This window comes from Neophocaena asiaeorientalis, unplaced genomic scaffold (assembly GCF_003031525.2).
Source record: "Neophocaena asiaeorientalis asiaeorientalis breed wild unplaced genomic scaffold, Neophocaena_asiaeorientalis_V1.1 scaffold106, whole genome shotgun sequence".
Classification (NCBI taxonomy): Eukaryota; Metazoa; Chordata; class Mammalia; order Artiodactyla; family Phocoenidae; genus Neophocaena; species Neophocaena asiaeorientalis.
In genome coordinates this window covers 3,389,422-3,412,922 of record NW_020172597.1, presented here as the reverse complement: position 1 = coordinate 3,412,922, position 23,501 = coordinate 3,389,422, and the positions used below count along the sequence as shown (strand labels likewise).

Sequence of the window (23,501 nt, the reverse complement as noted above, 5' to 3'; positions counted from 1 at the left end):
CCAAACCATTAATTCCAACAAGTACTGCTCTCAATTAGACCAAGTGAAAGCAGCACTCGATAAAAAGCGTTCAGAATTAGTCAACAGAAAACTCATAATCTTCCATCAGGATAACGCCAAGACCATAAGTTTCTTTGATGACCGGCAAAAACTGTTAGAGCTTGGCTGCGAAGATCTGATTCACCCACTGTACTCACCAGACAGTGCACCTTCAGATTTCCATTTATTTAGGTATTTACAAAATTCTCTTAATGGAAAAAATTTCAATTCCCTGGAAGACTGTAAAAGGCACCTGGAACAGTTCTTTGCTCAAAAAGATAAAAAGTTTTGGGAAAATGGAATTACGAAGTTGCCTGAAAAATGGCAGAAAGCAGTGGAACAAAAGGGTGAATATATTTGTTCAATAAAGTTCTCGGTGAAAACGAAAAATGTGTCTGATTTTTACTTTAAAAGCGAACGCACTTTTTGGCCAAGCAGTATCTTCCAGCGTGATTGTACCATTTTGCAATCCCACCAGCAAAGCAACCTTGCAAGCACATGCTATTATGAGTTGCTTTTTAATTAAGTCACCACAGCCCTGACTTTTTTCCTTTTCTTTCTTATTTCTTCAAGGTTGAGAGAGCGAGATCTGCCCCTTGTCCCTTACTGGTCTCTGGCCTGCTCCCATCTATTTCCCCTCCTTTGTCGCAGACATCCCCACCTACCCACACCTCCCATAGCATATGCTTTACTCCTAAAATCTCATTCCAGCAACACGATGTGCACAGACACACAGGCCCTTCCCCCACCAGGGTGACCAACCATCCCTGGGTGCTGGAAACTGAGGGGTTTCCTGGGACGTGGGCCTTTCAGTGCTGAAACCAAGACTGTCCTAGGAAAACCAGCCTACTTCCAGTTCCACCTCCACCCCAGCGAGTGTCTGTTGTACCCTCACAGAGGTCCTGACAACTGTGGCAAACCGTCCTGAAGCTGCCCTCCCTTTATCTCTTCAATTGAACTGAAATCTTCATGTACTAAAGAACCTAGTGACCTCAAACAGAAGCCTCACTTCTCCCTTACACTATGGTGACCGGTGCTGTAGACTGAATGCTTATGTCCCTCCAAAATTCATATGTTAAATCCTAACACCCAATCTGAAGGTATATGGAGGTGGGACCTTCTGGGGGTGATTAGGCCTTGAGGGGATGCAATTAGTATCTTTATAAGAGAGACCCAGAGGGCTTCCCCGGTGGCGCAGTGGTTGAGAGTCCGCCTGCCGATGCAGGGGACACGGGTTCGTGCCCCGGTCCTGGAAGATCCCACATGCCGCGGAGCGGCTGGGCCCGTGAGCCATGGCCACTGAGCCTGCACATCCGGAGCCTGTGCTCCGCAACGGGAGAGGCCACAACAGTGAGAGGCCCGCGTACTGCAAAAAAAAAAAAAAAAAAAAAAGAGAGACCCAGAAAGCTCCCTCGACCTTTCCACCATGCGAGGTCACAGCTAAAAGCCATCTCTGAACCAGGACCTCACCAGATACCAAATCTGCCTCGATCTTGGACTTCCCAGCGTTCAGAACTGTGAGAAATAAATTTCTGTTGTTTATAAGCCACCAGGGCTGTGATACTGTGTTACAGCAACCTGAATGACCAAGACACCTGGGCAAATTCTTTCCCTTTTCTGTATCTCAGTTTCCTCTTCTGTATATTGGGAGTGGGACGACCTGCTTCTGGTCTGAGTGCAGGTTTTCTAATCACAAGCAGCCCACAGCTGGCAGGCTGGCAGTATCAGCCAAGTCCACGTTCCTCAGTCCCAACTCTGTCAGCTTTCCCCTTGTTTTCTGAAGTCTACCTTCCTTGGCCAAGCCACCTTCCAACCTCTGCCAATCTGTTCCTCGGAGACTTCACACCTAACTCCTACCTTTCCTACCTCATCTTCTACCAGCTTTCTTGATAACTGTCACACTCATCTCGATGACCCAAGTATCACCCATCTGTACAACTTGTCTGCCTTCCCACTTCTGATGACTTTCATTTTCACTCTGCTTTGGACACCTGCACAGCTACAACCTCACCATAAGCAAGAACTGCTCTAGAGCTCTCTCTGCCCTTCTCTGTGTCCACTGTTAACCGCTCACATTTTTACTGTAGCCAAGTAACCAATCTCCTCTCCATCCTTATTTATATTTCTAGCTAATCAGTTCTTCTCAATTCACCTTTTGCCCATTAAGGCCCTCTCTGGTTTCCTGTAACTCTACATACAGACATTCCAACGCTGCTCTCTCTGGTCCCCTAAACACGTCAGCCTCCAATTCTCCTACCTCTTTTCATTTATCAATTTATTCAACAAATATTTATTAAGTGCTGATTATGGACCATTCACGATGACAGGTGATGAAGATAAAAATGTTAAGTACGATCACGTCCCCTGTCCTCACGGGCCTACAATGCATTACAGCAAACAGAGAAATAACAACAAAGTAATAAGTATTATATTAGAAGCAAACTGCTACAGGAGTACACAGAAAAAGAATTTCCCAAGTTAATGAGAATTACTGATAAGAGTGACAGAAATGAACTAACTCCAAAACTATGTATACCATCTAATGTCATCGTGACCGGTGCTGTTGCCTGGCGACTGCAGCTATACCAAGTCTCTCCAAACAGCTCTCTAGGCAGATGATCTCTGACTCCCTCATCCATCCACCTTCCTCCTCTCCACAAACTTTCTCTTTGTCTTTATCCCTCCTTCCTTCCTCCTCCCTGTATCACAGAAGAGGCATTTTTTTCCTTTCTTTTTCAAAGAAACCACGTCAGCTGTGCTCTGTATCTCATCCCTCTATCCCTGGGCTTGGTTCCATCAATTAGGAAGCAATGGGAGGAGGAAACGTGTGTAGAAAGCAGCACGGAAGGAGCGTTAAACAAGTGTCAGGAGACCTCGGTGGAAGTCCCAGCTTTGTTCTACCTTGTGTGATTTGGGGCAGGTCATTTCTCAGTTTCCTTCCGTATGAAACAAAAAGGCTGGACTAGAGGATCTCCAAGGCACCTTCCGGGGTAACAGGCTCTGACTCGTACTCCTCCTTGCTCTCATTCTGTTCTCCTCTCTTCGTTGGCTTCTCCCCCTATGTCTAAAAAGATGTTGCCATCTTCCTTCTTTATCCTTCCTTCCTTATTTAGTAAAGAGGGAAAAGCTTCTTTACTATGTCCCAAACACTTTTCTGCTCTACTGAGGCTGTTCTCTTAATCACCAATGCTGCACAGCTGAGACCTTCGCCTCAGCTCCATGTGCCGTTCAGCCATCCTGACCATCCCCTCACCCAGTTCTCAAGATGATGGAGCACTCTGGTTTTCCCTCTTCCTAGACGATGTACCTTTTCCCATCTTCTGAGCTGGTTTATTTTTCATCTTCCCTTTGACCTCCACCCGAGGTGAGTCAATCTTTCATATCTTGCTCTTCTCTAAGACTCTCCCCCCCTCAGACAGGCCACAAACTCTGTGTAAGGACCACCAAATGATTTGTTCAAACACAATACAGCTGCTCACTAGCAAGCAAGACTCAGAACTGCATCGGTCAGATTTACTGAGGACATACCAGGGGCACTGAGAACACCTAGGGACCCGATGCCAACATTCCCTGGCAGAATGGGGAACACACGGGACACTCTTACCTGCCGCTGCTTTAGGAAGTCCAGGGCAATCTGCACGTTCTGCAGCCTGTGAAAACGCATCCTGCCCTTCTCCCGGGGCTGCAAACCAACAAACAAAAGGGACGTTAATTTCAGCTACACCAATTTACCCGTGCAGACCAACCACTTTCCTCTTTCATTTCAAGGACTAAGACCACAAAGAATTCCTCATGACTGAAGCCGGCGTGGGAGCATCCCATAAAGCACCCCCCAGGGCAGGACCTGTGTGTGTTTTCACCATGCTTGCTGAGGCCCCAGAGGCCTTGTTTACCACTAAGATCCCCGTGAACACACAGCCCGTGTGAATGCAAAGGCTTAGGTAGTGCCGCAGCTCCTCTACGGGTTCTTCTGCAGTCGTACGTGGCAGAACTTGAATCTGGATGTGACGTTAATGGGAACAAAGACTTGCCTCTATGGCTCCCAGAATCGCAGTTAAATGCTATTGTAAAGAACGGTACAAAGTCCTAATTGCATACTGCACAGTAATGGACACAGCCAACTGTATTAAAACCTGGCAAAAGAAACTAGAGGTAGCCAACTTTATACTAGGGAATGAGGAGTTAAACATGCTCAACAAGCAAGTGAAAAAACCTAGAATGGAAGGCAGAAATCAGGAAGAAACCTATTTTCTAGGAAGACGGGTGTTGGTGTAGCAAAGCCACCCTTTACCCCAGTATGAAATACCCAGAGCAAAAAAGACCTTGATGATGTAGGGCTGTTCAACACAGTCCTCCAAAGAAAGGTATTTCCTGCCAGTCACTCAGTCCTGGATGTCATAACAGCCACGGGGGAGAGGCCCACCTTCACCCAGGGCCCCTGGTGCCCGTCCCCACTGCCTCGTCCACTGCTCAACTCCTATCCATCCAGAAGTGCAGGAAGTGTTTCCCCAGTGGGTACAGGGACTGCTACCTACCTCTGGAACATTTTCTCCTGCTCACTTTCCAATGTTGTTTTTATTTGACTACAATTGGGACTAAAACATTACTTTCACTAGATCATACCCAATTCATTTGTACATGTCAAATTGGTACTAATTAAAGGCCAATAAAATACAAGGTAGCTCTGTTGTGGGCACCTGCACACAAGAAACACTGCCCCAGGTTGAAATGGGCCAAAAGTAACCCACCACATGAAAAGATCGGTGGAAGCATCTCTGTGGGGGTCCCCTAACCCTTCTAAGCAAAACTTCCAAACCAGAGTACTCGACAGAGAGGATGAGGCCTCTCTGTGAAACAGGATAACTTCATAAGTCAAAGTTTTAGGAAAAATCTTCTTAGTGAGAACCTCTTCTCAGTCATTTCAGCTAAACTAATTGTGACTATAGCTTAGAAGATGACAGAGCCTGTGAAACTGAAGACTCTAAGGCAATGGGAAGGGAGATCAATGAGGTGAAAAGATGACTTTAAGAGGACAGGGAATGGGGATATTGTCTAAGCCCTCTTTCTGGAGAAAGATCATAGGCTATAGCTTAGAGCCTGCAAGCAGAAAATGGCCTTCTTACACACTCTAATCTTTACTCCTAAGTACTCCCCACCAAAAATACGCTTAAGAACATGCAAGTTAAATATCTGTCCTCTACAGCAACTAGAGATGTTATTGACCAAGCAGAGTATCTCCATGCAGTGAGTGGTTTGCAAACACCAGGCTCTTCTGAAAACAAATGACATGGTGTGCGGTGAGAACCTGGAGGCCAGAGAGATGGACAGTCCCCGTTAGTCTGGAGTGTGGAGTCATAAGCAATAACTGTCGTGCTGTCAACTAAGCTTTCCACGATTCTGTGATCTCGACTCAGACAACACAGCAAGGCCACCAGAAAGCCATGGGTCTCCAGGTCACAAAGGGACTTAATGCCACCGAACACCCTTATTCTTTTCGTGCCAGCTACTCTCAGATAAGCAAAACAATTCCCACTCCAGGATCATCTAACAGTGGCAAGAGGCACAATTAGTTTTAACCACTTTCTTTGGAACCCAAATTCCCAGGTGGACAGGGAAGAAGGCAACTGGTAACTGAGCTACTTGGAGGCCTAGAGAACCCCAAACTCTCTGATGGCCCTGCAGTGCCGGCTGGGATGCTGGTGGCCCCAGGAGAACCTACTACATCATCATCATCATCTTCCTCCTGCTCCTTGCTGTTTGTATGGCGCCAGGAGGGCATGCTCACCAGACGAAGGGTCTTCAGCCCTGCTGGCTCCTTTGGCCACCAACCAAGAGAAAGACATGACAGAGTAACAGGAAATTCACAACACATGAACGAAAAGGAAATGAATGCAGAAAAAAAAAAAGGTGAAAATAAATATGAAAATACCCTCCCACCTCCAGAAAGATGCAAAAACCAAATTAAGACCAGAGCAGATGGTTATATTGAACACTTCTTTTGTTGAAACACAGCTTTAATTCTACACGGCCACCCACCCTCCCTACTTCTGTGAATCAAGTAAGGCAGAGAGGAGGATGAGAATAACCATGAAAGACATATTTGGGTGGTTTTTGGTGAAAAGATGATATTTTACGACTATCTCCATAAACACCTGTAGGTTTTCAAAGCTTAGAAAAAGAAATCAGATTGGAGTGGTTTTAACCTGTTTTTTAAGCAACATCACTGAAAAGAATCACTTTTCAATATAAAATCACTACAAGTTCATCAAATATACCAGCCAAACTGCCCAAAATATAACTCTGTGAGCACTGTTAAGTCCAGCACAGTGAAAGTAAAATTCTGATTACTTAGGAGATTTATAAATGAGGGCCAGAGAAGAACTAGAATTCATATGTACTGGCTATGTTAATAAAAGCATCTGTCAATTTTAGGCCATTAAACATTATAAAATTAATTCTACTGTAAGACCAAAAAAAAGTGAAACCAAAACAAAGGCCCCAGGGGAAGGCAAGCTCCAACCGTGGAAGAAGCTATTACTTAGGGAGTAAAATCTAATGTGCCAAATCCTGCTCTTGAAACACAACAAACAATGACTAAGAATTCACCAAAGGCGGTGCGCACGCTGGCTCCACCAGCTCCTCGAGCGGTGTGCCTCTCCAGAGCACTCCTCCCTCACAGGTGTTTCCAGTATTCAGCCCTGGCCTTTTCTAAATGAAAAGTACGTGGTCTACAACGCTCGAGTTAGAGCAGGGGCTGCATAGGATCACAGGCTTCCATTAGGCTCCCATATAGGAAACAGTGAGCCCACAGAGAGGTTACGCTGATCCTTCAAACAAAGTGAAGATAAGAACTCATGAGCCAAGAGGTTCAGACAGCCTTTGCCCTCAGACAGGTAAGTGTTTCCACAAGCCACATTTAATACATCTGGGGAGGAAGCAGGCATGTTTAATTATCCAAGGAGCCCAGATGTACTCCATCTGGGGCTATGCTCAGACAGCAACTTCAGCACTTCTCCAACCCTGTGAAAGACAGTGAATCCCAGAAGGGAGAAAGTGAGGTGATTTGGAAAAAAATGACTCTAAATACCTGGGCTTTTAAATGTAAATTTCAGGTCTTTGTTGAATATAGAAATAGAACAATTCATAGGTAGAAGCAAAAATAGGAGGAGTCTATATAGACTAGAAATAAAGCTGTAGGAAGAAAAATACACCTTATTCAAAAATCTTTTAAATCTGCTATTCCTGAAACACTAGCATCTATAAATAGATAAAGAACAAGTAAGGAGAAAACATGCAAATATGAAAGGAACAGAACTGATACTTGATTCCATCAAGAAATGAGAATATATGATACATCAGGTTAAATTGAGATGAAATTACAGCATTTATAAAGTGTTAAGTCTGAGTTATAAATAAAGTCCACCAATTACGTCTTCTACTTTTTCCTCCCATGTAACAGAGTACACAGTGACAGTCACTGCCCTAGCACTCAACAAGGTGGACCCATATGTCATTAACAGGGCCACACCTGTGAGGTCAACTCATTAGGAGAAGAGAGAAGCTCACCAGTTTGATGCCTGAGAGGACCTCCAGCAGAGAGATCAGGTTATGGCCATCCCGCAGATCTTCATAAAGATCATTGATGTGCTTCCGGACCTGTGCATGAGAGTGAAACAGACTGATTTTTATTCTATCTTGAATTATTTTATTATCTACGCAAGAATCTCTGGTCCTAGGTAAACACAAATTAAAGAATTTGAAACTGGAAACAACAAAAAATTCAGGAATTTTCAGGTTGGAGTACAATACATATGAAATGGTAACACTTAACAGAAGTGTATGTGTGTTTTTTTTTTAATTGAGGCCAGGGACTTCCCTGGTGGTACAGGGGTTAAGAATCCGCCTGCCGATGCAGGAGACACGGGTTCAAGCTCTGGTCCAGGAAGATCGCACATGCCGTGGAGCAACTAAGCCCGTGCGCCACAGCTACTGAGCTTGTGCTCTAGAGCCCGCAAGCCACAGCTACTGAGCCTGTGAGCCACAACTACTGAAGCCCGCGCGCCTAGAGCCCATGCTCCCCAACAAGAGAAGCCACTGCGATGAGAAGCCCACGCACGGCAACGAACAGTAGCCCCCACTCACCACAATTAGAGAAAGCCCGCGTGCAGCAACAAACACGCAATGCGGCCAAAAATAAATATAAAATAAATAAGTAAATTTATAATTAATAAGTAAATTGAAGCCAGATCCATTACATACTCCAGCCAACCATGAAAAATACTCCAGAAAGTTTGGACTAGGGATGGGGAGTCTTAATCATCCTGAAACATCTCAGGAATTATTATGGACCAAAATGTGAAATGACGGCCAATGATGGACAGATGAGACCAGTCAGAGTCAGAAAAGCCTTCCAGAGTGCTACGAAGGAAACTAAAATGCTAGATACCCAGTATTCCATACGGTGTACCTTAATTTAACCCCTTTCTTACCAAATACTTTTTTTTTTTTTTAATTTATTTTTGGCTGAGTTGGGTCTTCGTTGCTCCGTGCGGGCTTTCTCCAGTTGCGGAGAGTGGGGGCTACTCTTTGTTGTGGTGCATGGGTTTCTCACTGTGGTGGCTTCTCTTGTTGCAGAGCATGGGCTCTAAGCACAAGGTCTTCAGTAGTTGTGGCACGTGGGCTTCAGCAGTTGTGGATCGCGGGCTCCAGAGTGCAGGCTCAGTAGTTGTGGCACATGGGCTTAGTTGTTCCATGGCATGTCGGATCTTCCTGGACCAGGGCTTGAACCCGTGTCCTCTGCATTGGCAGGCAGATTCTTAACCACTGCGCCACCAAGGCAGCCCCTTACCAAATACTTCTAATAGTGAACTTGAGAAATACTTTCCTTTTGGGAAAAAACAATTCTAATTTTATAACTGAAACTATGCAAAAACAAATAGATATCACTTTAGAAAAATGTGTGGGTAATGTCAAACATTGTGCTAATGCTTTAGATGTTATCTCATCTATCCCTCATATCCATAAGGTAGGTATTATTATTCCTGTTTTACACATGAGGAAATGAGACACAAAGAGGTTAAGTAACTTGCCTAAGGTCACAGGTGGAAAGACGGGCCTCAGTTTGGTCTTTCTTTTTTTTTTGGCGGTACGCGGGCCTCTCACTGTTGTGGCCTCTCCCGTTGCGGAGCACAGGCTCCAGACGCGCAGGCTCAGCGGCCATGGCTCACGGGCCCAGCCGCTTCGCGGCATGTGGGATCCTCCCAGACCGGGGCACGAACCCGTGTCCCCTGCGTCGGCATGCGGACTCCCAACCACTGCGCCACCAGGGAAGTCCTGGTCTTTCTGATATAGGTCTTTGCCATTACTACAATGCTTTGTAATCAGACATAATCTCATTTTATTTACTTAATCCAAACAACTGCCCTGTGAAGTTTATTTATTACTCCCATTCTATAACAGAAACTGAGGAAGCTAAGGCTCTGAGAAGTTATGGTCACACAGCTGTGGGAAGTGCCTAAAGTGACTGATTCATTCCAAGTCTAGTGACAACTTCACCGAGTGATACGCTCAAACACAGAATCAGAAGACAATTGGAAATTACAAGGAAGAAGATTCTTTTCAACATAATTAATTTTCTAGACAATAAGAGAAAGGGTTTACTCTCAGAATAGTGGATTTCTAGTCACTGGAGTTTTTCAAGCAGAGACTAGGATATTGGAATTTCTACATTCACGTGGAAGATTGAACTATAAGTCCTTTCCAACTATAATATTCTAGCATTCAAAACAGATTGCAAATCAGAAAAGATAAAGGGTGGAAACATCTCAGTAAACTTCCTAGAAAAGAAAGGACTTGAAGGATTAGAAAATGTTTGATAGAAAGAAAGAGCAGGGGAAAACCACATAAGGCTAGGTATAGGGGTGGAAACATGCAAGACATGCATGTTTGTACGTGTGCGCGAAGGAATAAGAAGTTGACAGGTAGATAACCCAACTGGAGAAAATGGTTCATGATAAATTGAATAATAGGTTTCAAATATTTAAAAATTAAATATAGGTTTCAAATATTTAAAGAATATTTCTTCAGTTTTTTTGTGCTACTGACAATATGACACACATTTTAGTTTAATCTGCAATACTAACATTTTCTCCCTCACTTTCTTAAGTTTAGACAATGAATGAAACAATACATTTACCCCAGACTTGTATCACTTATGATTTCCATGGTGTAAATACTCTCTTGAAATGACCAATTTCAAGCTATTAATATAATATCACTAAAAGCAATGTTGGGAATAAATGTACAGTAGCACACCAATATATAGAATTTCCATCAGAGAGATACAACAGACATAACTGACCTCAAGAGCACAGATGATAATAACATAGTAAAGTAACTGAAGTGAGAGCTTTGAATATTTATTACCTTTATTTTAAAGATAATTTATTTAATTGTAAGTTTACATAATTTAATTTTTAATAATGGCTGTGCTTAGCAAATAGCTCACAAAATTCCTGAAAGTTTAATATTTGGCTCTCACAAGCCCATGACAGTTGACTCCAACACACCAGTGGCTCTAAGATTTCAAGACCCCTCCCTCATGTGGGTCCAAGGGTTCAACCACAGTGCACCACTCAAGAAATTAGCAGGTCATAAGAGTTGGAAAGGAAGTTTGATTTGACAAGTTCAATCTGAAGTATGTTGAATTTAAAACAACAGCAAAGGAGCTACAAATGGAAATGTTCTTGAAGCAGCTGAAAATACCAGAATTTAATCTGGGGCAGATGAGAACTTACGTTTAGAAGTCATATGCATAGAGGTGCTAGCTAAAGACATGGGAAATGTTGGGCTTTCTGGGTTAGGGCAAAAAAGAAGAGCGGATTGCTAAGGACTGAGCCTGAAGGAATAGCCAAAATTAGAAGGCAGGAGATGGGAAAGCAATCAACAAAGGAGGGGGGGCGGGTAGGGGAAAAGGCAGTGAAAGAGGTAGGCAACAAACCAAGAAAGTATAATCAAGGAAGAGATGATCACCAGTATCAAATGCTACAGGACAAGGAGGACAAAGACTAAGAAAGGCTTTCTGAATTTTCCTACAAATAAGAGTGCTTTTTGTGAGAATAATTTTTTAGAGAGTGGTGGAATGGAAATCAGATTTTAAATGAACAGTAGGTTTTAAAAAGTCAGAAATTATTAAATACGTGTTATTAGGATTAAGAAGAGAAGAAACAGGGACTTCCCTGGTGGTGCAGTGGTTAAGAATCCGCCTGCCAATGCAGGGGACACGGGTTCGATCCCTGGTCCGGGAAGATCCCACATGCCGCGGAGCAACTAAGCCCATGTGCAACAACTACTGAGCCTGCGCTCTGGAGCCCACGAGCCACAACTACTGAGCCCACGTGCCACAACTACTGAAGCCCGTGCGCCTAGAGCCCGTGCTCTGCAACAAGAGAAGCCACCGCAATGAGAAGCCCACGCACTGCAATGAAGAGTAGCCCCCACTCGCCACAACTAGAGAAAGCCCACACGCAGCAACGAAGACCCAGTGCAGCCAAAAATAAATTAATTAATTAAATTAAATTTATAAAAAAAAAAAGAAGAGAAGAAACAATAATGAGGTATTTATTATTGACAGGTAAGACCTGAACATAGGGTATAAAAATCGGGAGTGGTCATCAAGTAATTATTTAAATAAATTACACAGGGTTGCGGACCAGGTGAGCTCGTGTTATCAGTAGGATACCAAACACCACGGAGTGCTGAAAAGAAAAAGGAAGTACTTGAAATGTAAAGTTAGTTTTACATCAAGGCCCCAATCTCCTTCTGAAAATTCCGGTTTATGTTTTACACCTGTGAATAGCAAAATTCAACCACCTTATAAGAAATTTACATGAGTCCTAGTTTACTGTTTCTCAGTCTTTGTGTGATTATAATAACTAAGTAACTATGAAAACCAGTAGAGAGATATAGACAAAAGTAATGGGGGAAGGGAGTGTAGTAAGATTTTTTTTTTCCTCAGATAATTTTCAACAGAGAACAGTAGTCTGTTTCTGAAGCATACTGAACACAGCTCTGCCTAGAGAAGGATAAAGAACTAGGGGCTTCCCTGGTGGCGCAGTGGTTAAGAATCTGCCTGCCAATGCAGGGGACACGGGTTCGAGCTCTGGTCCAGGAAGATCCCACATGCCGTAGAGCAACTAAGCCTGTGCACAACTACTGAGCCTGCGCTCTGAAGCTCGCGAGCCACAACTACTGAAGCCCGCGCGCCTAGAGCCCGTGCTCCGCAACAAGAGAAGCCACCGCGATGAGAAGCCCGCACACCGCAACGAAGAGCAGCCCCCACTCAAAACTAGAGAAAGCCCAAGTGCAGCAACAAAGATCCAACACAGCCAAAAATAAAATAAAAATAAATAATAAAAAATAAGGAACTATGATAATTAAAAAAAAAAAGAACTAGCTAACACTTACTAGTGCTTTTACATCAAAAAATTTTCAGATGCAGAGGGGGGATTTGGAGGGCTCAATTAACATCCCACGATCATACAGCTTAATGACCAGGCCAATCAAATCCAGGTCTGCCCCCTTCTAAAGTCTTCACCGTTTTTGTACATGCTACATTGCCTCTGAAGTTTTCCACAAATCTCCTAAGAAAAAGTCTGGTGGACTAAGCACCAGAAAAGTATTAGAGGCAGCCAAGTGAAGCCAAGAGTGCTCAGAAATCATCCATATATATGTTTCTTTCCAACAAATAATCATGCTGCTCTGTTAACAAACAAGATGAGTGAAAAACTTCAACTATCCAGGTCCTTACCTGTTTGTACTCCCTGTGAAAATCACCATCAAAATCAGTTCTTTAGAAATCTCCAAGGAATATGTACAAATGGCTACCAAACTCATGAAAAGAGGCTCAATATCATTAGCCATAAGGAAAATGTAAATCAAACTACAGTGAGATACCACTTCACAACCACTAGGATGGCTATAATCAAAAAGACAGGGCTTCCCTGGTGGCGCAGTGGTTGAGAGTCCGCCTGCCGATGCAGGGAACATGGGTTCGTGCCCCGGTCCGGGAAGATCCCACATGCCGCGGAGCGGCTGGGCCCATGAGCCATGGCCGCTGAGCCTGCGCATCTGGAGCCTGTGCTCCGCAACGGGAGAGGCCACAACAGTGAGAGGCCCGCGTATCGCAAAAAAAAAAAAAAAAAAAAACAGATAGGGGGTTCCCTGTCGATGTAGGGGACGCGGGTTCGTGCCCAGGTCCGGGAAGATCCCACATGCCGCGGAGCGGCTGGGCCCATGAGCCATGGCCGCTGAGCCTGCGCATCTGGAGCCTGTGCTCTGCAACGGGAGAGGCCACAACAGTGAGAGGCCTGCGTACCGCAAAAAAAAAAAAAGACAGATAATAAGTGTTGATGAGGCTATAGAGAAACTGGAACCCTCATACACTCCCAGTGAGAATGTAAAATGATGCAGCTGCTTTGGAAAACAGTCTGACAGTTCCTCAAAAGGCTAAACACAATTTGCCATACGACTCAGTAATTCCACTCCTAGGTATATATCCAAGAGAATTAAAAACATATGTCCAGAAAAAAACAAAAACAAAACTGTACATGAATGAATATTCATAGCAGCATTCATTGTTCACAATAGCCAAAAAAATCCAAATGCCTAAATATTATGACATGTGAAAGAAGCCACTTACAAAGAACCACATATTGTATGATTCAATTTGTATGAGATATCTAGAATCGGCAAATCTATAGAGACAGATAGTAGATTGGTGGTTGCCTAGGGCTGGGGGAGAGGATGGGGGGTTGGTTAGGGATAATGATTAAAGGGTACAGGGTTTCTTTTGGGGGATGAGGAAAATATTCTAAAATTGATTGTGGTGATGGCTGCGAAACTCTGTGAATACAATAAAAGCCACTGAAATGTACACTTTAAATGGGTGAATTATGTGATATGTGAATTAAATCTCAACATAGCTATTTTTAAAAATTAATGAATGGGGCTTCCCTGGTGGTGCAGTGGTTAAGAATCCACCTGCCAATGCAGGGGACACTGGTTCGAGCCCTGGTCCGGGAAGATCCCACATGCCACGGAGCAACTAAGCCCGTGTGCCACAACTACTGAGCCTGCACTCTAGAGCCTGTGAGCCACAACTACTGAGCCCGTGTGCCACAACTACTGAAGCCCACGCGCCTAAAGCCCAGGCTCCGCAACAAGGGAAGCCACCATAATCAGAAGGCTGTGCACCTCAACAAAGAGTTGCCCCGGCTCACCGCAACTGGAGAAAGCCCATGCACAGTAACGATGACCTAACACAGCCAAAAAAAAAATTAATGAATGACTAAATTTTGAGACCAAGCCAATCCTCCCCAATCACCATGCATTAGTAAGCCAAGGAAAACTCTGCTCTCCCAATTTTTAGAAGATTGGCTTGAAGTTATGAAAAAATAAACAGCTTCCCCCAATTTCTAAGTGGCTTTAGCAAAGGGAATAAATGGCACTTAAGTGCTTGGAATCAGAATCTGAGCCCAAAGGGCTCAGTTTACACATGAGAAAAGCACTGTCTAGAGAAGTTAAATAACTTTGTAAGACCATTTAGCTGGAAAGTGTCAGATCACTGTCTCTTGACTCTGAGTTCAATGCTCTTTCCCCTCACAAGGCTTCCATGATGCTTGAAGGGTAGAAACAACATATTAACAACATTATTAAATTATAAGAGCCCCCCCACAAAAAAGGAACCAACGACTGTCATGTAGTATTCTTTAACACCTGCAGAAAGCCTGATCTAGAAAAGTTTTGCTCGAAGACTCTTAAAAGAAAACACAAGCAGCTCAACTTCCTTGATCCACATTATGTTGAAGAACAATATATAGGTCAGAGGAGAAAGTTTTAAAGAGAAGAGTATGTTATTTACTCTCATCTATACTTATTAAAAGATACAGGGAAAGTAAGAGTGAGCCTGGTAGCTTCAGATGGATTTCTGAATTTATAGATTTCTAAACTGTAAGAGGGAAAATTCCATACTGATTCCAAGGCCAAATTTATCCTCCAGAAAAGCCCAATACTAAAAAAAAACAGGTAACAGTTGTCACAGACTTTTCACTCTGGAGAGAACTGTGCTCGAACACAGGGAATAAGAGTGGGGGCTGAGGGCCCCTTTTGGAGTAAGTAGAGTGCGATGGGGGGGCAAAGTGTGAGGTTCTTTGCAGATGAGAATCCTATCGCCTGTTTTGAGAGTTCCTTAACTTTTAAGAAATCTGACAGTGGTAACAGCCAACCCTGATTAACAAAGATTCTCTGCGGATGAGGAGGATTCTAAAATCCACCAAGGGTATCTTTACTTAATAGGCAGGCACTAATGCTCAGGGAGTAGAGAATCCAAGTCCCAATGTAGAACCAAAACCTTCAGTGGGGGTCGAGATGCATTCAGGGTGAAATCAAGCCCTGAAAACTCAGGTCTAGGCAGACATGGTCACAAACCACCACCATACAGTCACAGCTGGGCAACAAAGGAAACATTCCTCTCCTCAGCATCTGACCAGCACGACTCCATCAATCTCTTAAATTACACTCCACTGCCAGTCTCCATCTCATGTGGCCACAGCACAGAGGCTGCGCAAGAGAGAGTGCCTGGAACCCCACCCTGTGTTCAGCTAGAGAGCCTCAAAGAGGCGGAGAAAATTTGAGAACATTAGTAAAACTTTGGAGTTAAAAACTTTTGCTGGTTTATCTGGAATTCTTAACTAAAATTCCAGGAAGGCCAGTTGCTTCTAGACTGCATACATGACTAAAGATGGAAAGAATTAGTCCATCTGTTAGATTAAATGCTTTCCTTCCTTTCTACCCACTAGCCTCCGCAGGCAGTAGAAACTGACCAGAGAAAGCCTTCCTCCTCCTTTTCAGGAGCTCATGCTCTCAGTTCTGTCTCATTGTTTCAGCCTTTCTTGAAGTTCTCTTTGGGATACTTTATCAGCTACCAGAACCCAGAGATATATCAAGGATAATGTGAATAAAATCTCACTTAAAACTCTAGGGGTTTTGTTTTGTTTTTTTTTTTTGCAGTACGCAGGCCTCTCACTGCTGTGGCCTCTCCCGTTCCCGTTGCGGAGGACAGGCTCCGGATGCACAGGCTCAGCAGTCATGGCTCACGGCCCAGCTGCTCCACGGCATGTGGGATCTTCCAGGACCGGGGCACGAACCCGTGTCCCCTGCATCGGCAGGCGGACTCTCAACCACTGCGCCACCAGGGAAGCCCTAGGTTTTTATTTTTGATGGTTCTGGCATATGAGCAGAACTCTTCGATTTGTAGGACTTGTGTTCTAAATTAGGTTATTTATATATTTCAGATGCTTACATCCTTAAATCTCTTTTATGATTGGACCAACAGTGTTCTCAGCTAATAAAGAGGAATTGATTTGCTTATGCAAGAACAAACTGTTTCCTAAAGAGATACTTGGGAATCCAAGAGATTAGGTCAACTAAATCTAGCACTTGAGGGGCTTGGCTGTTTTGATCTTACATCATTCTACTTGCCAATGGCAACACTAATGTAGTTCATGTGTACTTGGGGAGCAAAGCAAAGGATGCCTGAATTACAAAACACAGATTTGATCCCTAATTCTCAGCCCAAAGTTCACAGAATTCCAACATGGAGCAATGATTCTGATGAGCAGTGAATCTCTGTGAAATATTCCAAGATGAGAAAATGCCATTGGAACTGTAAGGCTGGCGGCCTGAGAAGAGATGAAAAATTGCCAAGGATTTAAGTAAAGCTCTGGCTGGCCTCCAATTTCTAACAATGCTATGTGTTCGTCTAGTTTCTCCCTCCCTGGGCCTCCTGTCATCACACAGAACTGAGGCAGAAGTTCAACAGGCAACATCAGCTGCAAGTGAAGAGCAGGGAGGTAGAGCACTTGCATCCAACTACAGAGTTTAGGGGGGCAAGCTTGAGGCAGGATAAATTCAGCTCTTCCAATTGTTAAGAGATGAGGTATGAGAGCAGAGCAAGGTGGGGGCATATTTAATAGTAACAGCAAGTAATTCTGGCCAGAAGCCTCATGCCTGCTCTTTAGCTCCATCCTTCAGTAGCTGTATGACCTTGGGAAAGTCACTTCATTCTTCTAATTCTCACTTTCCTCAACTGTTAAAACTGAAAGGATAAAATACCTTTACCTCCTTCAGGGTTACTGTAAGGATCAAGTCATATTAGAATATGCTTTGTAAGCTAAAAAGACTACTGAGCTATTATTTACTCAAGGTAACAAATCCTTACTGGATACTTCTCATGCTCTGGGTGCAGTACTTGGCTGAGACAGTGCACAAGTCCTAGACCTCAAGGAGCAGAGGACAACAACGTGTGAACACACAAGCCCATCTCTTCAAAGTGGTGTGGCACAGAGATGGAGTTGCAATTAATTTAGTCCAAGGGATGGAGGTCAGAGCCTCAGGAAGGGGTACTGGACCTGGGTCTTGAAGGGTAAGTGCGTGATGGCCAGGCAGAGGAGGACAAGACATGCATTCAAGGGAGAGAGAAATGAATAAGCAAAGAGGTATGAAAGTACAGTGTTTAGGAAGCAGTGAGATGTTTCGTACGGCTACAGCACAGGCTATGCAGGGGACAATGCCTGGTTGGAAACAGGCTGTGAAGGGCTCTGCACCATGACAGAGTTATGTGCCACCAAACCAGAGGCAACTAACTGGTAAATGTTGAAGAAATTAGAGGAAAATTGCAGGGTTTTTGCTCCCTGTCTCTCTCCCTTCCTCCTTTGTCCCGACTGAAAAAAAACAGGACACAACATCAACCTTCAAGTTACAATCTGGCAGAAAGATGAATGTTGCAGGTGCTGTAACAGAAGTACATAACGAATACAGGGAGGGCACAAAGGAAAGGCCAGTCAATTCCAGGTGGGAAAGTCAGGAAAGTATCTACTGAGGAGGTGTTAAGTTGGTGTTGTCCAGGCAGAACAGAGCTGGGGAAGGTAATCCACGCAGAGGGAGCCCCATGAGCAAAGATACAGTGTCATAAATAGCATGGCAAACAGTTCAGCAAGAGCTTAAGGTCTGAGAGGAATATGACACCATGAGCCTGGAAAGGTAGGCAGACCGGTGTCAGCAGTGCAGAGGTTGAGAGCACAGGTGCCAGACTTTAGGCTGCCTGAGTTCTAGTATTTTAGTTCTTCTTCTTTCTAGTGATATGACCTCGAACAGGTTATTTAACCTCTCTGAACCTCACTGATAAAATGGGACTATTAATAGAATCTACAGCATAAGGTCAGTGAAGAATTAAATGAGATGATCCACATAAAAGACTCAGTACAGAAAGTCTGATTTACAGTAAGCACTCAATAAACTATTACCATTATCATTACATTTGTTCTTATAGAAAACTTTATTAGGAAACTATTATGGCCAAGTCAAGAGATGAAGAGGCCCTGGGCTAGAATAGAGGTAATGGGGATGGAGAAGAGAAACCAGATGCAAGCATCTTTCTGAGTTCGAAGTGATTGATTGTAGTTGGTGACAGGGAGAGATGATGGGCAGGACTAAATACAGTATGATTCTAGGTTCCTAACTTGGACAGCTAGGTACATGAGTGAAAATACTGGGCAATTTGGGATGTGTTGAATACAGGACATGACTGGGTAACATCCAGATGACCGTGTCAATAACACTGTGAGATACAGGTCCTGGGCTTAGGAAAGAATGCAGGAAAAGGCTCTATCATCACCTCCTTATCTATATCTTGTAGTTAGAAAATCGCCCTCATTTGTAGTTAAACAAGTGGCCCTAACGAGCCATGTCTGATTTATGTAACCATCTCCCCGGCCATAGTTTACGGAACTAAATAGATAGACCACCGACCCATGGAGGAGAAGAAAACCTCAGCCAACCAGACTGCTTGTGTTTGCATCTTTATTTTTTACAGTACGCGGGCCTCTCACTGTTGTGGTCTCTCCTGTTGCGGAGCACAAGGTCCGGACGCGCAAGCTCAGTGGCCATGGCTCACAGGCCCAGCCGCTCCACGGCATGTGGGATCTTCCCGGACCAGGACACGAACCTGTGTGCCCTGCACTGTCAGGCGGACTCTCAACCAGTGCGCCACCAGGGAAGCCCTGTTTGCATCTTTAGAATCATGTAGCTGCAGGGGTTTACATTACCATTTGAGGGACAGCCACCGTGGCTCACACACAAGCAACGGCCGGAATGCAGAGAACTAAATGTAGGAGACACACAGAAAGATATAAAAATGAAGAAACACAAGGCCTCATAAAAAGAGAAAGAGAGAGTAACTGCCCAATAAAGTTTAGTTTTCATAAAGCTCAGATGCATCCAGACACCAGACTCTGGAGATCACCCTCTAACCCTTTCAACTTATGATTCCTTGCATTCCATGCAACCAAATGATCCCCGTGGCTAACGCAAATGAGACTGCCAAAGAATACAGAGTAGAAAACAAGAAAATGGTTAGGACCCAGGGAACGTCAACATGGAGGACTCAGAAGGAGCAAGAGAAGCCAGTGAAAGAGGCATTCATGGAGGGAAGAGGTAACTGAGGAAAAAGCAGTGTCCCAGAAGGCAACATAAAAGACAGCTTTAAAGGAGCAGTGAGGGCTTCCCTAGTGGCACAGTGGTTAAGAATCCGCCTGCCAATGCAGGGGACACGGGTTCAAGCCCTGGTCCGGGAAGATCCCACATGCTGTGGAGCAACTAAGCCCGTGCGCCACAACTACTGAGCCTGTGCTCTAGAGTCCACGAGCCACAATTACTGAAGCCCGTGCCCTTGGAGCCTGTGCCCTGCAACAAGAGAAGCCACAGCAATGAGAAGCCCGCACACCACAACGAAGAGTAGCCCCCACTCGCCACAACTAGAGAAAGCCCGCTCACAGCAATGAAGACCCAATGCAGCCCAAAATAAATACATACATAAATAAAGTAAAGTAAAATAAATTTTAAAAAAAACAAAGGGAGCAGTGAGTTGGTCAACACTGTCAAATGCTACAGAGAAATCAAAAGAGAAGAAGATAAAACTAGGCTACTAGATACAGCAATTGAGAGGTCACTGGTAATCTTTCCCAGAGCAGTAATTTTTATAGCTCACAGTTATCTGAGTAATTATTGTAACTTAAAAACTTTGTTTTCAAATCTGACTGCCACATTAGTCATACTGTTTATCCTTAGGTGAGTATGTAATATGCCTCTGCCTTGGATTTTCCTCTATTTAAACATAATAATATAAAAATAATAATAAGATCTCCCTCCAACCCTAGCCATTTTGCTCTATTTTAAACTGTATGGGGCTTACACCTGAATATACGTATTTTAAAAATTCATTAAACTGATCATTCAAGATTTGCATACATTAAGAGAGAGAACAAAATCTCCTCTGCCCCATCCTTCCACATTAATCAGGTTAAAAAATTTACAACAAGAAAGGGGCTTATAAAATAGTATGTAAAGTTTGGTGCAAAGTGTTCTTGGAAATCCCAGGAATCACGCCACGGTATCCTCAACCTCAGCCTCCTCAGGTAATGGAGGTGTTACTGTCTTCACCAAGAAACTGATCAGTGGAAGTTTCCACGTTATTCGGACTATGTTAGATATTTAAAAAAAAAAAAAAAAAGTCATGCGTATCCCCATCAACTGGAGCACATGGCCAGTAACATGAACTGAGAGAAGGGACTGATAGATCCAGATCAGGAGCAGCCAGAGGGGCCAGGGCAGCATCCACGAAGGGGTCCTACCTTCATCAGGTGCTTGTTGACCCACTTGGTGAACGTCTTCTTCTGCACACGGTCCCGTTCATCTGTGAGGAAACAAGGAGAAGGCACTGGCTTAGCGCTACCCGGCAAGACGTTCCCCAACCACTGCCTTGCCCACACCCAGATTCTCCAGGACAGTGGAGACAGTTTCCGCAGACTATGAGACAGCGTCTTGTTGTTGGGAAGGTTCAGTCTGTCTGAACTTCCTCTTCTGTCCTTACCATATTGTCACTTTATGCATTAGACAGAATCACGTGCCTCAAGAATCTTGTCATGGCAAAGTCTCCTTCGCATCGTAATTCTCCGGGGAGCACAGTGATTCCCTGCTTCCCCTGCCCCCAGCAAGCTCCAAAAAGCCAAAGCTGTGAAAACCCCCAACAGAAGGGGTGGAGTGCCCTTGGCGTTCGGGACACCTATAGTGCAGGGTTACATCTCACCCTCCACACACTGGTCCTCTTGATCAATGCTCTCCTCCCACCCCCTCCTCCCCAGTACTCCCTCACTCCAGCTTCTTCCCCAGCCTCACCAACCAAGCTCTCAGAGCTGCCCACTATGCCCTGCCCCGCACATCTCCTCCCTCCCTCCCTTCTCCCAAGTCTTACAGAGCCCCACTTTTTTTTGTAGGCAAACTGTCTTTCATTCTCAATTCTGTTCACCTCTTTAACAGAAACATGACTGTCAACACTTGACAGTGACTGTGCCACAGAGGCCTGATCCTGCGGAGAACTCACCTTCTCCCACAATGCCACCTCTAGACCACTGATTCATCAGCTCCGTTCCTTTTCTACTTATTTGAAGCCCTTGCCCTCCACTATACCATCTTGTTCAAATCATCCTTTCTGTCATCGACCATTCCCTGCTGCCTGCCCCCTCCACGTGGCAAATCTACGTTAACTTCTCTTAACAACTTGGTTCACACTTACTATCTCCAAGGGTATCCTACGGTGTCATCCTCAAATTACTTCAGCATATGTGTGGACAGTGCATGTGAGCCTGCTTGGCTCCACTGACCTTCAGCTCCAATTCACAGCCAGCCATCACCATGCCACTTCCTGAGCCTCGTTCCTTCTCCAAACATACCTATTTAGCAGTCATCTTTATCAATCTTTCATAGCTCCTCATCATTCTCAACCTTCAATCACTCCCTTCTTATTTCACCCTGTTTATTAAGAACACCTAAGATCATCCCAGTCTGTGCTAGACAACATAGTTAAGCAATTCAAAGCTGCAGTCACTAATACCCCAGGGAGTCTCACCTGCCTAACCTTCTACTAGTATGTTCACCAGGACAATCCCCAAACCTGAATGACTACCATGGCTTGACTCCTCCACTTCTTCTCCAACTCAGAGAAATTTCAGAAGAAAGTAGCAGAATTATATATGAGCCAGTAACTCTGGCTCACTAGTAATTCACACAAACTTCAGTTAGGTTTTCTCTCTCTACTGCCACAGTTATTCCCTTCTTACTGACTCCCAAGTAAAAGCCACATAGGTACCATTCCAAACAACCCTAAGGCTTTCTCTCCACTTCCAGGTGGATGCTCTATCTTCTTATTTTTCTGAATCTAGAGCTATCCAGTAAGTGCTCCTTCATCTCTTTCTCTAACCTTACCTTTACCACCTCTTCCTTTCCTGCTTTATTTGCAAGGAACAGTGATCTCTTCCTATTACAGACCACAGAACTTAGGAATTAGAATGGATTTAGTCTAATTCCCTGCTGATTCACAAATCCCCTCAACAACAAAGAATCATATGTTCAGAGTTGAAAGGTCTGTCCAAATCTTGCATACATCTACAATATTATTGACCCTCAAAACTTAAGATAATAGAGAATTCACTACCTCATAAAGCAACACATACTAATTTAATAGTTCCATAACATGTCATAATCTGCATCCTTATAAATTCTACCTATTGGCGCTCACTTGGAACCGTTGGGATTTTTTTTTTAAGTCTTGTCTGATTTTCACTTCATAGAGTGCTGCAAGTATTTGAAGCCAGAATATTTATTAGATGTGACCACTGTCATTCCAACATATTTTGATCTTTTGATCTTCTTTAGATGCTGATTCAGTTATCTGACCTCTTCATCATCCTTTCCAAGCCTCTATCATCTGCAGACTGAATCAGAATCAGCTTGCAGCTACAATCTCATCTAAATCACTGACATTTGTTTTCTCTTCATGGCAAGCTACTTGTTTCCTCTCCACCTCTCCAAATGCTATTTATTCTTTAAAATTCATCTCATTCATTCACTCATTTATTCTTTGAATAAGTCCTTATTAAGGAGCTAGCTGCTTGGAATACCCTGTGCTACACAAAGTCACAATCCCTACCTTTAAAAGAGTCTAGCAGAAAGGAGAACTAACTTCAATGCAGCTTGACAAGTGCTGTTAACAGAGGTAAGCAGAGCACTCAAGAACGTAAGAGAAATGGCTAACCTGTCTGAGTAGACGAGGGACCCATGGGAGGTTAGTGAACGTTTCCATGTGAGTGACTAACTAAACCTTAAAAGATGAGTACAAGTTAGCCAGAAAGAGAAGGGACAAAGCTACTACATGAAGTTCTACCTAGTGCAAAGTCACGGAGATAAGAAGGAGCTCATGTTCAGACAACTGCACAGAATTAAGGATGGTTGAAAGACAGGACGTGTAATAGGTAGTGGTGACACTTAAAACTGGATAGAATGGCATGGGT

At 44.0% G+C, this 23,501-nt stretch overlaps 1 protein-coding gene across 14 annotated transcripts in view; it reads right to left on the bottom strand.

Moving 5' to 3' along the window:
• Positions 1 to 23,501, bottom strand: part of MACF1 (microtubule actin crosslinking factor 1) — a 282,110-nt gene that overhangs the window by 201,095 nt on the left and 57,514 nt on the right. For all 14 annotated transcript variants that reach the window (XM_024738722.1, XM_024738718.1, XM_024738727.1 and 11 more), the window contains exons 2-4: positions 20,787 to 20,848; positions 7,606 to 7,695; positions 3,644 to 3,721 (exon numbers count right to left, since the gene is read on the bottom strand). In XM_024738722.1, the coding sequence (XP_024594490.1) occupies positions 3,644 to 3,721; positions 7,606 to 7,695; positions 20,787 to 20,848 (230 nt within the window). The remainder of the gene's footprint in view (positions 1 to 3,643; positions 3,722 to 7,605; positions 7,696 to 20,786; positions 20,849 to 23,501) is intronic.